At 32.8% G+C, this 16543-nt stretch overlaps 1 protein-coding gene across 2 annotated transcripts; it reads left to right on the top strand.

Annotated features, from left to right (window-relative positions):
• Positions 1–3153: 3153 nt before the first annotated feature.
• On the top strand, positions 3154–14958 carry LOC136982282 (fucose-1-phosphate guanylyltransferase-like). Of its 2 annotated transcripts, XM_067278763.1 has the most exons (6): positions 3154–3321; positions 4243–4416; positions 7116–7400; positions 11130–11348; positions 12537–13585; positions 14561–14958. In XM_067278763.1, exons 1-5 carry the CDS (start codon positions 3252–3254, stop codon positions 13562–13564), a joined length of 1776 nt encoding a protein of 591 aa, XP_067134864.1. In that variant the 5' UTR covers positions 3154–3251; the 3' UTR covers positions 13565–13585; positions 14561–14958. The 2 variants fall into 2 exon arrangements, with proteins under 2 accessions (XP_067134864.1, XP_067134863.1); XM_067278762.1 differs by lacking the exon at positions 14561–14958 and having other exon boundaries at positions 12537–13628.
• Positions 14959–16543: the final 1585 nt, after the last annotated feature.

The raw sequence follows: 16543 nt of genomic DNA, 5'->3' as shown, positions 1-16543 counted from the left end.
TTATTCTAGCCATGTTTTAAAAACTTATTACAAATTAATGCTTCAAACTAAACCATTAATTACACATACCGATTAAAGGAGAAGTCACAAAGAGTACATTATTAGCCTGTGTATGTTCGGTTCGAGGCATTGTGTACTTGAACTTTCAGGGAGTACGCGAGTAATTAAAGAGGAGGTAGTTTGCCAAAAGTATATTATTGTATACGACAGGAAGGGAGGAAGTCAAAAGTCGTTCAATAATACACGTAATTACTGGATGGCTTCGAAATTTATATTCGTGGTTGCAATGCGCTTGAAGTTTTTAGATATTACGGTTTAGCTTATACGGAGGTGCTCGCTCCTGTCTTTTCTGGTTCTGTACTTACATCCAAGTACAGTACATTCAAAGATTATAAAGTGTACAAATTAAACTAGACTACAGTGTAAAAATGGAACATAAAACAATAATCAAAGAAAACTTCGGTAATATTCTAATGTTTAGTATCCCAAGAAGGCAATTTGAATAGAAAATCAATATGTATAACATGTTTTTCACATTATCAAATCATACTAATGCTGTTATTCCTTAAATTCGTATACAGATTTGAATTGGATAAATCAAAATAATAAAAATGAATAACGAACCTACTGGAACTGGTATAATAAAGAGAAAACAACACCTTTCTTAAATTCCAGCAAAAGTTTAACTATATAAAAACGTTTTCAACTGATTTCATCAGTCTTCTTCAGTTACTCGAATAAAAAACAAATAGAACGAAACCAAATTCAAATTTACAAAATCACGAGAATGGAAAGAATTCTCGTGATTGCGCAGACTATGCAAAAACGATGTACCGATAAACGGTAAAAAATGCAAATTCTTGACAAAAAAATGCCGATTCTTGACAAACTATATATAATATCACAATCTTACGTTATCCAATGAATGATTTCCAAGCAGACGATAGCCCATCTGCGTCCCTGTGGTTGATGCAATGGGATGTTAATTGTGCCCTATATATTTCTAATTTCTCCAAATGTCTAACGGCCTGTTTAGATCTAGTGGCTTTTATGATGGAAGCACTATCCCTGTGTACCGTGATCTCCTGTTGCTTAGCAAATGCTGCTAGGACTGTGCTGTCAACTGTCCTCTTAACTGATTGCTTATGCTCTTTTATTCTTTGCTGTAAACCACGCAAGGTGGCCCCAATGTACACTAGATCGGATTTAAAACGTTGGTCCCTGATTGGAATTGAGTACACTCCTGTTAGCTCATTTGGTTTCTCTTTCCTTTTATCATTCCTTAACAGACGGTATACTGTCGGGTTGCGCCTATATATTATGCGTAAGTTCCTTTCTTTGGATACCTTCTTAACAATACTTTTAATAAACGGAATATAGTCCATGACCACTGTTTTTTTCTGTTCAAAGAATAAAAGAGCATAAGCAATCAGTTAAGAGGACAGTTGACAGCACAGTCCTAGCAGCATTTGCTAAGCAACAGGAGATCACGGTACACAGGGATAGTGCTTCCATCATAAAAGCCACTAGATCTAAACAGGCCGTTAGACATTTGGAGAAATTAGAAATATATAGGGCACAATTAACATCCCATTGCATCAACCACAGGGACGCAGATGGGCTATCGTCTGCTTGGAAATCATTCATTGGATAACGTAAGATTGTGATATTATATATAGTTTGTCAAGAATCGGCATTTTTTTGTCAAGAATTTGCATTTTTTACCGTTTATCGGTACATCGTTTTTGCATAGTCTGCGCAATCACGAGAATTCTTTCCATTCTCGTGATTTTGTAAATTTGAATTTGGTTTCGTTCTATTTGTTTTTTATTCGAGTAACTGAAGAAGACTGATGAAATCAGTTGAAAACGTTTTTATATAGTTAAACTTTTGCTGGAATTTAAGAAAGGTGTTGTTTTCTCTTTATCAAAATAATGTATATGCAACAAAGAGAAAGTGGTATAAAGATATATATTAAGAGAAAAATAAGGAAAAAAATGTGAGGATATTCACTATATCCCACGTATTCGGGAATGTTCTTCTCTATTTTAAATAAGCTAACATATATTGTCACTCTGGAAGTTAATCAAATATGCGAATAACCAGCCGAAGCACGCGAGATTTACTTCGAGTGCTTCGGATTGTTATTAATGTCGGTGGTAAATTTAAATGCTTAAAACGATGATGTAATTTCATCAAATTTTTAAAAAAAAATCGGTTTGACTCGGGATATTAGCCATTTACATATATACTGTGTAGAGCATTCCAATCGCGAATTCGCCATATTTAATCCAGTTTTTATTCAATTCGGTGTGTGCTACGTTGCGTTACTTTATATTAATAAAATTCCGTATTGTATAAAATTTAATATAATAAGAGAATAAACGGCTCCTATTTTATAATTTTAAATCAAGTTCTAAGATAAGAACTGTAAATGTTATATAAATACAAGGACTAAAAATGGCGGCGGCGTATTTAAATGCACCATTCTATACAAGTATCTCCAGTTGGTGTAAAGCAGCGGTTCCCAACTTTCTTTTGACCAGGGACCACTTTGATTTCATTGTTGTTAGCGGGGACCACAAGGTTTAAGAAAAATAAACTGTGCCAATCTAAAAATAAACTTTAATCAAAACTTTTAACATAAGTAGGCCTAATCGTTAAACTCGAGAGTAACACGCTTTAACAGTATTATAATAGAAAAATAACATTTTTAGTAAAAATTAAATTCACTTTGTATCAATGCGGTAATAATAATTTAAAACGAATAAAAGTTTTCTTTCGCGGACCACCGGTTGGGAACCGCTGGTGTAAAGCAATAAACCTGTATTGTGTATTGCACGTATTGATAATTAAGACATAGAGATTTAAAAAAACTAGAAAATGTTTTTTTGTAAATGAAACAATGCCAATTTCTCTAAAAATATCAATAATTGTTTTCTTAGAAGGCTTCGTGCACGATTGTAATTTGACTTCGACTCGTTTATTATTAATGGATCTGACTTTTAGAAAAATTTTAATAATAAATTTTAAGATAAATTAATTAAAACCACGATTAATTCTTTATGATTAATGGCATTTTGAAATATTACTTAATGATTTTATAAGTTGTCCGTTAGAAAGCGCTAGATTTACAAGTATGGCGTCGACCCTTTAATTCGAACGACGTCGGCTGATTCGGCGAGTTCACGCGCTTGATTCTAAGTCGCTCGTTCTTATTTTATGCCCTTTTTTTGTAGAAATCGGAAATAATGGATCATTCGGACGATTCTATAAAAACTTACATGAAACAAATTATTGATTATTATGAATCGATAAGAGGTACGATATATGATCGATTTCCTTCTGACGCGCGCTTTTTACGTCTTAATTTACGATTATCTTTTAATTAAATTTAAAAAGATGTGAAAATACGGATCGAATTTCGCTATCAGTGGACGAAAATTTAACGATATTTAGAATTGTCACGTGGCAGTATGCTGATAACTTCTGGTAGATTCGTCTTACCGGAAGTTACGTATACATTGCCACGTGACAATTTTATACTGACAAATCAAATCGGTATCAAAGTAAAATCAAACTGTACATAAAGTCTCACGTTTCGTAACTAATAATAAATTAAATCATTAATAAATAACAACCCCTACGTATTTTGGCTTTTCCTTCGTATACCTTTAAATCTGATATAATATATCCATTTATGAGAAGAATAACATAATTCTGTGAATGATTCTAACAAAATCGAGTAACATTAATTGATTATTCTTAAAAAACTCGAAAGTATTTCGAGAGCTTAAAAAAATTATTCGGAAGCATGTTTCGATGATGCATTTATATTATAGATATAATTGTATAATTACTAAATACGGTACTTTTTATTATAGGATGTTACGGAAGCCGGAGTATTATTCGAGCTTAACCGTCGATACGTTAAACAAAAAACATACGTACTTAATTGCCTCTCGTTCTTGTTTTAATCGTTAGGAGTAAGCGTAAGATCGGTCGAGACGACGAATCGCACGCGAACGTACGACGGAGACGTTACGGGCTTTTTTACGAAGGATTCGAGACGACCGACTCCGTCGCGTTCCCGTTCGATTTGTTCTCTCGAATAATCTTCGCTCCTAAGAAAATGCAATGTGTTCTAAACTCTCTAATAAATACGGCATGCGGGGTGAAAACGACGATAGAGTATTGAGACGAAAATTATTAACCGTCGAAATTTACAAATTTTATTTTCAGGAAAATCGAAAAAAGTTCTTTCTTATTCGTTTTGGGATCTGGTCGTCGTCACGACTTCCGACGACGCGCAGAAAAATGCGTTCGACGTTCAGATTAGTCTGAAAATAGAGAGAGGCGAACTACCCGTCGACGTACCGTATCACGTTATAGCCGATCCTCCGGGATTTAAAATCGGTATTTGGTTAACTTCTATTTATTAAATTAAATTTAGTGTTAAGAGAAAAACTATGCTAATTTACTTAGCAACCAAATACCTTTATCGAATTGCATCTTTTAGCTATTTTGGTCGGGCTTTTGCCGAGGACGGTCCGACCGTAACGGTCGAAAATGTTTCGGTTTAATAAATGCATTTGGTTACCGAGAAATTTAGCAGTAACTTATTTTTTAACTAAAATTTTTAGAAATTGAAAAGAAATGTTTAAAAGTTTTAGTAATAATGTTAATAAAAGTTATGCATAATTATTTTAGAGTAACATTTTTGCATTCTTCGTCATTAGAGATATTCGTGATTTGTAGCTATTTTCGACCGTATTTGTTTTCGTGGGTTTCTTAAAGATTCTATGGCAAAATCCGACGGCTCGACGGAGTTTCCTTGGAGCAATATTCATTAATTATTAAAATTCATTTACAATTTTCTTAAAAATTATACGGGATCTCGTCACATTTTCATATCTTAAAAGATTTTAAAGAACGATAAAAAGTATTCGTTCCGTTACGAACGTTTTACGTTCGACGAAGTTACCGTAACGTCGTCGGATGTGGATCTTTATATCGTGGAATGAACACTTTTTATTGTTCTTTAAAATTTTTTAAGATATTAAAATTCGTCTACAAAGTGACCAGTCCTGCTCTGGGCTGATTCTTTTCTTCCAGAATATTCTAAATTTAATAATTAAAAATAAATTTATTTCTAATTATTAAATTTATTTTGAGATGACTGCCTAATTGCCTACCACTAGCCAAACTAATTTGTATTTAATTATTTACTAGCTTTAAAAATAGCTCGACGGATAATCTAGATCGGCGGTCGGCAACCTTTCTCGACCCCGCGGACCGCTAAACTCGCAATTTCGAATTCTATGGATCGCTATTATGAATTTTTTTAAACGATACGAAATTGTAGAATAATGATCGTAAAAGTTCGATTTTATTATATTAATATGAAACTCGCTTGTTTAATTACAACAAATTAATGCAAGCCAAAACAAGAAGTAACGAATTAAAGTTTGTTACTTCTTGTTTGAAATAAGTTAATGGATTCTTAGTGCTTTTCCACGAAGGATGACGATCTCACCCACAATATTGCTTATTGTTCATTATTTATTGATTACAGTCACTTTGTTTATTTGGTTTTAGATTCAAATAAAAAACCCCCAATGAATGAAAAAAGCAACTAAGCATTTTGCATTTCTTTCGTAATACTTCACGTAAGTTTCGGTCGATCGACGTCCAAATTTCTCCGCGGACCGCCGAAATTTTCTCGCGGACCGTCGGTTGTCGACTGCCGATCTGGGTTGTTTAAAGAAATTGTCTATAGTTAAGAGGACATTATTTTGAGTAAAGTGACCACTTGTTTTCAAAAATTACACTTAGCTAGTACTATTTTATCAAAGGACACAAGTTATATTAGTTTTTAAAATTTATAAGTTTGCAAAAGACTTGTATTTGCTAGCTAGACATGATTATTTCGGGTATGGATCGTCTGTAAGTTACATAATGATGCACGTATTCGAATGAACTTTCAAATCGTCGTGTTCTTATTTAGTTGTATTCCGTTGGAAATTCTCCGTCTCGCCCGAAGAAGAACAGTTTCTGTTTGTGAAAGATGTTTGTGAAGTACTGTTTTTTCATTCTTTTCATTTTTTTATTTGAGTTTCACACCAGTAACAAGCTTTGGTATGTAGATACATAATGATATTTTTGTACTTTTAAACTTTTTGTCTGGGTTGCTCTTTTTCTAATCCCCAAGAGGGTCCCAAATTCCATGAACAAACAACAGAAAGTTATGACTTCTATCCTATTCTGCAAATATAAAAGAAACTAATGAACAATATTTGTCCATTGACCCATGCATCTTTATTTTTATGTAGTTATTTGTTCATTGTATGTTGACCAAAATCACATCCCTTGTTTATGAGACCAAGTTAGTCCTTAGTGCAACCAGAACCACTATGTTAGAGTACTGATCCAATGTTGAATCAGAATTTGACACTTCTTGCATAATGCATGATGCAGTTTTGTACAACTTGTTCCTCTCTTTTTTATAGTCTGCCAGTGCCACCTCATACACCCCTTAATTGTGCTAGAAATAATACATAATATAGGATACAGAGCATTACATTATTTTATTAATTACACATATTTTAATTAATTTACATACAAATCAGTGGCATAAACAGTGCAGTTCACTATTTAACATTTACAAACAAAAATGAACTATTGTCTTATGAAGGACTGAGGTCCTAGCATTATGTAACATTTTTTGTATGTAACATTTCCATACCCATCCACCCATATCTGTGTTATGTAATTTATGGACAGCTCCATCTTAATTGCTAATTTATTAGAGTAGGTTTAGCTTTATATTTCAATTGCTGTTGTTTTTTTTACACATTACACACAACACAATAATTACATAAATAGCTATTATTATTTGAATGCAAATTATGAATCATTGCCATGTCTGTATATTTTAGGCTGAAGTCCAGAAGAATTATTTCTTTTGGGCTTTAACCTGCACGAAGTTTTAATGTGTTTCTTAATATTACGATCATATTGTATTAAATTAAATAATTTGTTTAAATAATTTAATTTATTAAATAATTATTAAATTATTTAATTGTTTCATTTAACGAATTAATTTTTCTTTACAGGTAGTGGAGGCTCGACATTAATTGCTTTACAAAACTTACTAACGATTTACGGCGAGAAACTGTTCGCTTTCAAGATCCTGCTCATTCACGCCGGCGGTCGTAGTCAGCGCATTCCGTGCCATAGCATTTTGGGAAAATTATTTGTATCTTTGCCCTTGGGTAATCCAATGTTTCAAATGTTAGATTTAATTCTTGCAATATATTGGCCTTTTACAAAACAAATGGATGCGGGTGTATTTTTAGTCAGTTCAGATGCTTTCATAACATATTATCTAACAGAAGATGGTAAGTCTTAAAGTTCTCTTTTATTTTTTTTGATACTGAGTGTAATACATTTAAATAACAAATTAGCAAAAACCATTTGAATTCATTTAAAATTTGAAGGAATTTAAATTATTCTATTCAGATGTATCTGATTTTGGAAGATGAAATTTGTTTCTAAAAGCACTCAAGTTCTTTGTATTGAGGAGTTTAGTTCAATATTTTTAATTTAAGACCAAACAGAGTTGAAGAGAAAAGTCTCATTAAGTGATTCCTATACTTCAGCCTGTTATATTTTGATTTTAAAATAAGTTCAGAGTATTAAAGATTGGCAACACGGAAGAATATTAGAATTAGAGAGACCTAGTAACGGCTTTATTTTGTTTTTCCTGTTGAGCTTTGGACACACATGGTTGTGTGAGAATTGTAGTAATGCTTCTAAATTGGGCTGAAACTTGTTGTCTTTAGTATAAGTGCACTTATTTCTTTTTCTGCAAAATTAACTAGACAAGATTTGACTGTAACGTAAGCCACGTTGCAAAATACGTACAGTACATAAAAACAATCGTCGTATACATAAATATGATAATGTCCGTAATGCTCTTTGGACCTAATAAATTAGTTTGAAGACCATAACGGGATTGAAACAAAAGCATTTCTCCATGAGTGCGTGCAAGCTAAAGAAAGCTTGGAACTATACAGATATTTACAGTTTACACATTTTTATAGAAGTCATATGATTTAGGATTCCAGTCCTGGCCATTATTTTTTATTAATTTGTACAGAAAATACTTTTTGTAAAAAGTTAGCACTGTCAACTTCAATTACTCTGTATCTTTTTACAATAACATATTCTTACAAATTCTACAATTTGTTTTTAATGTTAGTATGAGTGATATTATCTGTATATATTGATTCAAAGAGGGTTTCAATTTGTCTGACTTCATTTGAATAAATGGCGAGGGATAAAAATATAGTTTAAGTATCAAATTAAAGATCTTATTCTGTAGACAATGCCACCGAATAGAGATTTGGGAAAGATACAATGGTTCAATGTGGTGAAGTGCAAAGGTGCAACGTTAAATCTATGGACAAACAAGTTGGAGCCCCGTAACTTTAGGAGTCTCCTCACTAACAGTGAGGAGTCTCTGTTAACTTTAAGACAATTTTTTTGTGTTTTACAGTTTCATTATTGTAAATACTGAGATCAGTGAATATACAATTTAGTTACTAAAACCATTGTTTTTATCATTCTCTCCCAACTTAACCTCACCAATATCCTACCTATTTACATGCCTGAGTAATGCCAGGTACATGCAGCTAGTTAATTATTAATTCATAGCTTAAACAAAAAATATTTAATGGGTTAAAGTTAAAAAAAAATTCTTACATTTTTTGAAATAATTTCACAGCATTATCACTTTCTATATTGAATTATTGAATTGTTTTTCAAGCACATATGTTCTTCAACTTGAAATAATTTACTTAATTTTTTTTATCAAACAACAAAAATTAGTGAGTATTTTAAATTAAATATTAATTCTGTTATGGCAATGACTGTGATTTTTGACTATTGATGCTGAACAAAAAAATAAAATAAGGAGAGTGGATAAAACACCTGACTGACGGGATTTTCTTTGTGTGTCTAACCGCTAAATAGCAGTCAGTTTCCCTAGAAAGACCTCCAGGACTTTCTAGGGAAGATTGCCCTGAACTCTCTATTGGTAGATTGCCCTGGTGTTGCATTTTCAATTTATCAATTTGATAAAAAAAATAAATAAATAAATAAAAAGCAAACTCGCATAGATATCGAGAACCACAAAAATATATTGTTGGAACGAAGTGACGACTAATACTTGACTTCGTGCATTCCTTGTCAACATTATAACTCTAGAATGAGTTGACCGATCTTGATGAAATTTTCTAGGACGACTCAACATCATTCAAGGATGAACTGATTAAAATTTTAACTCTCAAAAATGATCCATTTTTGTAGAACTGGAGATAGGAGTCAAAACGAAGATCACGTTTTTCTTCAGTACAGTTCATTTCTGAAAGTTGAAATTTTAATCAGTTCATCCTTGAATGATGATGAGTCGTCCTAGAAAATTTCATCAAGATCGGTCAACTCATTCTAGAGTTATACTGTTGACAAGGAATGCATGAAGTCAAGTGTTAGTCTCTTCCTGCACGCACGTGTAGAAGCGTCATCTAGTGGTCGGAAAATATGACAAGCATTAAAATGGTAATTTTGAAAGGTAAATATTATTGCTAACTAGTTACACAACAAATATAAAGAATCTTTATAGAATAATAAGTTTAAAAAAGTTTTCTTTTTGAAACGTGGAGCAGCAGCGATCAATATTGATCATTCTCTCCTTTGTCTTCCTATTGTTAGTACGAAATTTCGATCTCTAAATGGAGAAGCTGCGCAGAGATTCCAGATTGAGATGAAGTTGCAAGTTGCTCAAATTCATCATCATCGATGAAATGTCAATGATTGGTGCAAGAATGCTTTACATGATCGAGAGAAGATTGAGGGAGATAAATCCCGAGAAAGATGACCCATTTGGTGGATTCTTTATTTGTTTGGTGATTTTCGTCAGCTTCTTCCTGTTAAAGATACTCCTCTCTACTCGAGTGTTTTTTACATTGTAATGTCCCAACAAGGTCCCTACCTTGTTGGGATATTACATTACATTCGCATTTGATTCTTTTGAGAAGTTCATTGAACTTAGTAATTCTCATCGACAAAATAGTGCAGATAGTTCCTTCACAGATGTCTTACAACATCTAGCTTTGGGTGATTTCTCTGATACAGATCTGAACATTCTGACGACAAGAAATGGAGCCTATTTATCCAGAGATGAACTCGATCAGTTCCAAATGGCAGTAGAGCTATATCCAACAAACGAGCGAGTTAAACAAAGCAACGAAGACTACTTGCAGTCGACTGGATGCCCTCTTGCTTATACAGCATCTGAAAACACTCCAGATATTGCCCTGCCTTCATCCAAAGATGACTCGGCTCTTGGTCTCTCCAAGTATTTGAATCTCTCAGTTAATGCCAAAATCATGCCAAGAGTCAACTTATGGGTGCAAGGAGGTCTCGTCAATGGTTCGCTAGGAACTATACGCTACATTATATATGCTCCTAATGCTCACCCTCCAGCTCTTCCTCTGTTTATTTTAGTGGAATTCGATAGCTGTCAGGGACCTTTGATCTACGGTAATCTGTTTCCAATAATCCCCATAACACGCTTTTCGAACAAGATGGCAGTATATCGTGATCTCATAGACAGTTTTCCCTTACCTTAGCATACTCAATGACTATACATAAATCACAGGGATTAACTCTTCCAAAAATCAAAATAGATATAGGGAAAAATAGACAGCTATTAGTCTTACCTATGTTACGTTGAGTCGAGTGAAAAAAAATAACCGACTCAGTATTTTTAAAGAGTTACAGTAAAGATGGCTACGAGTCAATCTGTAAGTCCAAGGCCCATAGTGATAGACAGAATTTCATGAGATATTGGCATAGCAATTAATTAATGGCTTATTCTGACCTTACATTTATACCTTTAAATGATCCAATAGAAATTAAATATATTGTTGAAAACGAATGATTCTTTGTTTCTTTTTTCCCTCGTAATCTAGAAAATAAAGGTGCGAGCAGCTTCGTTTTGACTACATGCTGATACAGCATTACTTAACTAGTTAAATATTTGATTAAATATTATTTATTTTCAGATGATTTGTCTTGGACCTTTAAAGATTCAGATTTCACTGCTTTAGCGCATCCATCATCTATTGAAATAGGAACAAAACATGGCGTTTACGTACTTCCATCTTTGTCTTCGGAACTCTCACAGAAATCGTGTTTCACGATTCAGTGTCTCGAAATTCTACAGAAACCGTCTGCTGAAATTATGAGAGATAAAGAAGCTATTGTCAGAACAAATGTAAATGGTAATTTATATTTTATTACTTACGCTTCGTTAAAATCTTAATATGATATGATCAAATGAGAAGTAGACTTGGTGACAGTGTGATGCATTATTCCAGTATTGTGCCTTTATATTGACATGGAAGGCCAGGCACATGGGTTTAGGAGTTTAATTTCTTCTACTTCAGAAGCATTAAAAAATTAAACAGTTGGTTGTATATAGTTATATTTTTTCTGTACTTGTTCAATTCTTCTTTACCCTACTGTATTGTGTTAATCTATGTATCTATGTTGCAAAAATTATGAAAATATAATGTGTTATTTTTAAAGCCCATCTGTAAAAGAATCCTGCTCACAGACCTGCAGCCATGTTGTTACTGCTCTGTTGCATTTAATCAGAAAACTTAAATCTTTAACAATTGTTTACTATAGACTCAAAAAGTAACATTTGAAACTCCTTGATAGTGTCACAAAGTCTATATTTGCAAATAAAACTCTTGTTTGATCACTCTGTAATATTCCAAGAATGCTATCAGTGTTTGATATTAGTAGTTATAAAAATTAAAAATACTTTATTCTCTATCAATCATTTGTTATCTCAAAATATTACTGACATAAATGTTGGATTAAAGCATCAACCTACCACTTTGGAGGACCCAGGTTCAAAGCCAAAGTGGTAAAAAAAATCGTGGGAGTTTTTTGGGGTGGTCTATCCTGGATATGATTTGGTCTGTATTTCACCAGAATAAACATTTACACTCAACTTATAAATAAGAGAATTAAAAATCGAAAAAATAAGAATTTATATCTGACAATATTAATGTTTTTTTGAGTTTAAACTAAAGAATAAATTCTAATGACAATAACACAGAAATATAACTTGAAATAGATTGAATCCTATTATTTGACTGCAGATCTGCTTTTGGAAATTTGAAGTTTATTTAAACTAATTGGGGACTGTTGAAATTTAAATAAATCTTTTGTGAAATAATGGGAAAAAATTCACTCGAAAAACACGCAACAATGGTTGATGTCCCCGCTCGATGTCAAAATCTGAGTCAAATCCAAGATTTAGAGGATATAGCTGTATCTTCTATGTTAAAATAAAGAAAAAGTGTTTAAAAATTATACATTTAGGTTAATATATTGATATATTTTGAAATTATTTACATACAGTGTTTTTATTGCTTATAGTGTTCCTAATTTTTCAGGTACATCAGAAGAAATTGTATATAGTGATAGTGTTTTTTACTTCAGTAGTAAAATTATGAGAAAATTTGTTGATTACATACAGTCTACTCATATTGTAACTTGCGAATTAGATGCTTATGGAGACTTTTTACAAGGACTGGGACCAAACGGCTCTTCGTCGTACATTTACGATACAAAAAACGTAGTCGAAATTTCGGACGATCTCATTCGGACAAGAGAAAACTTGCATCATTTATTGCAAGGGAGTTCGATTAATGTTATCGTGCTACAGAAATCCAAATTTTACCATTTAGGAACAATTGGAGAATACATAGAAAATTTATGTACCAATAAAATATTAGCAGAAGAAATGAATTTCCAGAAATGGATATTTAGCGTGTCTGCAAAGAGCGGTTTAAAATCGTCCTCCTTTGGAGGAACCGTAATGCATTCTTGCATCCATCCTAATTCTGTCGTCGACGAAACCACCGTCTTGGAATACTGTGATTTCCCTTTACTTTTAAAAGTAAACGAAAAGTGCATCGTGAGTGGATGTCTTGCATACGGAGAAAAATTAAACGAAGTTCCCGTTCAAATTCCCAGCCGTTCCTTAATTCATACGGCGTCCGTTCGAGTAGACGGAACCGTCGGCTACATCACGATCGCATTTCATTTCGAGGACGATCTAAAATCTAACTATCCTTTTCAAAATATCACGAGCATAAAGTATTTCGGAAGGTTTCTCGGACATATTCGGCCAACGTCGTTCGGGTGCGAGAAATATTCGGATCTCTTCGACGGCAATACGAAAGTATATAGTCTGTGGACGGCAAAGTTATTTCAGATGCAGTTAACAATGGAAGACTCTCTGCAAGTTACATTAAAAATGTTACAGAACGTTCTGAACGAGAACAATACCTTCGAGGTATACAGTAATTCTATATTTCCTTACTTATCGATGGAAGACATTCTGAAATACAAAAATGTCGAGAAAACTATAGAATATAGAAATAAATTGTGGGAAAAAATTGTTAAATACCAAAGCTGAAATCAGGTTTCTGCTAAAGGTGTATGTATTTTCTTAGTATTTTATTATATACTATTTATAAAAATTGTGATGTTTTTCTTTTTGATCGTGCAATTAAAACCGAATTTGATAGGGCAATTCTAAGGTGTTGGAGATAACAGGTCAATGCCACCGAACATAGTGTATTCTTGCTAGTCCGAACCAGTTTTATTCATTTTTCCACTAAATATTTCAGCCGAAAACAAAAACTAATCATAAGTAATTTTTTGAAACATGTTAAACTTATAAAATTAATATATATATATATATTACACATTTTAATAAAATTATATATAACAAATATAATGAGGGTGTCCATAAAGTCTGCGTGCAACTTAAAAAATTGATAACTTTATTAGTATTTGTAATAGAGAAATTATGTAGAATGTAGAAAATAAGAAAAATCTATATTTTTTTATTGTATTTTATTAAGTTTCCACATGTCCATCATCATTAGTAATACAAAGGGTAATACAATTTTGTAGTTCTCTAAAAACATTTGCCAATTGATTTACAGTAATGCCTGAAATCACATTAGTTATTTTAGCTTTTAAGTCTTCTAACGATTGAGGTTTGGTTGCATACACTATTGTTTTCACATGTCCCTGTAAAAAAAAATCTAATAGAGTCAAGTCTTGCAAATGTGGAGGCCAAGAAAATGGTCCATCTCTTCCAATCTCTAAAAACATTTGTTACTAAATAATTTTACTTAAAACTAGGTACATCAAGCTTTCTAATACTTTTACAGGTTTTTTCTATCACAAATACTAATAAAGTTATATATTTTTTAAATTGCACACGGACTTTAGAGACACCTTGTATACACAGTATATATAAGAACTTATATATTTTACAGGGATGGAAATTGGGATGATTACCCTCTGAGATTTTATATTGTAAACATTTGCTTTCATTACAAATATATATATATATATTTGCCTTTCCATCCTATGGACTCTAAGAAAGCTTTTTTCCCAGGTCCATTGTGGATTCAGCCAAGCAATGGTGCATTATAACTTAATGGGCACCCAGACAAATATGAATTAGGGGATCCAATGTACAGTCTTGACTGTAGACAGTTTGGGGAAATATTTTCTTATAAAAGATTGGTTTGGGGCCCCCTGTTTGTGGAGTCACAGGCAATTACCCTTTTTGACCATAGGATAATATGCCACTGCAGCCAGGCCCCCAATGGGGCAGTCAAATAGCGAGGAATGGGATCCAATATATTTAGAACGCACGAAATATTCCTGGGTCCCTGGCTTGCACCTCGACTGCCTTGAATTTAAAATATAAAATAAGCATAAATTTAAAAATGCATTCCGAAACCTGTCTCCGGGTTGGCTTAAAGAAATGAAATATGATAATGGTAAATTTTTTTTGTATCGTTATAAAGTAAAACTATTATATATTTTTGTATATGAATTTAAAGCTGCCTCCCCGAAATCTGCTTCATATCTACATTTCACCAATCCAAACAACTGTATACAATAGTTAATTTGGATTAGCAAGAGTTCACTCTATGTTCATTAATATACTAAATAAATAAATAAATACCGAGCACGTTGCTCGTCTTCAAATTGTAAATAATAGTACTGTTTGATATCTGCAATTTAAGTTCAGTACACTGAATTAAGCATACCCGAAAACAAGATATCAAGCTTCGGATTCTAAGTTGGCTCGAAAATAAGACAGTTTTCAATTGCTCTGTATAAAATGAGATAAGTAAAATAAAAAACACTGCTTTTAAATTATTTTTCTTGGGATGTAAGGGACACTATATGATGATAATTCTGAACTTTAATAATAATAATAATAATAATAATAAATTATTTAAAATGTTTTTGATAATGTTAAAAATAAAGTAATGTATAAATAAATGAATAAAATAAGATTGCCTTTCAAATATTTCATCTTGTTATAAGTTACGTTACCGATATTGCTCAAAATTAGCCGACTTGCCGTATTGAGGCGTAGTAATTTGGCCGATTCGTCTTTTTCGGTAACGGACTGCGACTCAAATATAATCTGGATCTTCACGATTTTCTATAGTTCCAAGTTCAAAATGCAATTACATAGGTGTTGTGTTATTTATAATCTTTGTAATCATATTTTACAGCACCGGTGCCCAAATTAAGGCCCCTAGACCAAATCTGACTTGCAACACACACTAATGTAGCACACAAACATATTTGACACATCACTTTTACGGGCCAACTTTCTTCATATACGAAATATTCAAAATATTTGTGGCTCACCTTGGTGGCGTAGCGTGGGTGTCGGCCGCCCGGGGCGGAGGAAAATTTCGCCGTCCCGTTATTTAGGTATTTTTACAAGATATTATTTATTGCGAAATTTTGCCGCCCCCTAAAAGTGCCGCCCGGGGCGGGCCGCCCCTGCCGCCCCTACTACGCTACGCCACCGGCTCACCTACATTCAATTTGGCTTGCCAAATCAAAAATTTGGGCACCAATGTTTTACAGTATCAGCATGTATCCTTATTTATAAAACTGTTGTTTGCTTTATCAGAAGAATTTTCAAAATAGGCATTAGATTCTACACTGCTTCAGGTAATTCTTAATACAAAAAACAAGTTTTTTTCAAAACAATATTAAGAAAAATTTATATGTAAATGAGGATGTTTGTTTGTTCGTTTTACACTCCTAGGCCATTCGACCAATTGCTACGAAACTCGACAGTTACGTTTACATACCTCTAACTTAGATAATGTCCTACATATTACCCCAAAGTATCTATTGGATTTTTGTAAATCAATTAATTTCTATCTACATTCGATCTGCTGCTTTACACGTAATGCCATCTATTGGCAAAACAATTTAACAAAATAATAAACTAAATATAACTCTTACAAAAGAAGGATATAATTTTCAAAAATATTCACCGGATTACTGCGACGATATAGAGATTACGGCCGAAGTTTAAACTTTAATCTTGTAAGGC

The sequence above is a fragment of the Centruroides vittatus genome, unplaced genomic scaffold, assembly GCF_030686945.1.
Source record: "Centruroides vittatus isolate TY-2023 unplaced genomic scaffold, ASM3068694v2 contig_817, whole genome shotgun sequence".
NCBI classification, from domain to species: Eukaryota; Metazoa; Arthropoda; class Arachnida; order Scorpiones; family Buthidae; genus Centruroides; species Centruroides vittatus.
Note: the sequence above shows the minus strand (reverse complement) of the source record. Positions and strands in the feature narration are given on the sequence as shown.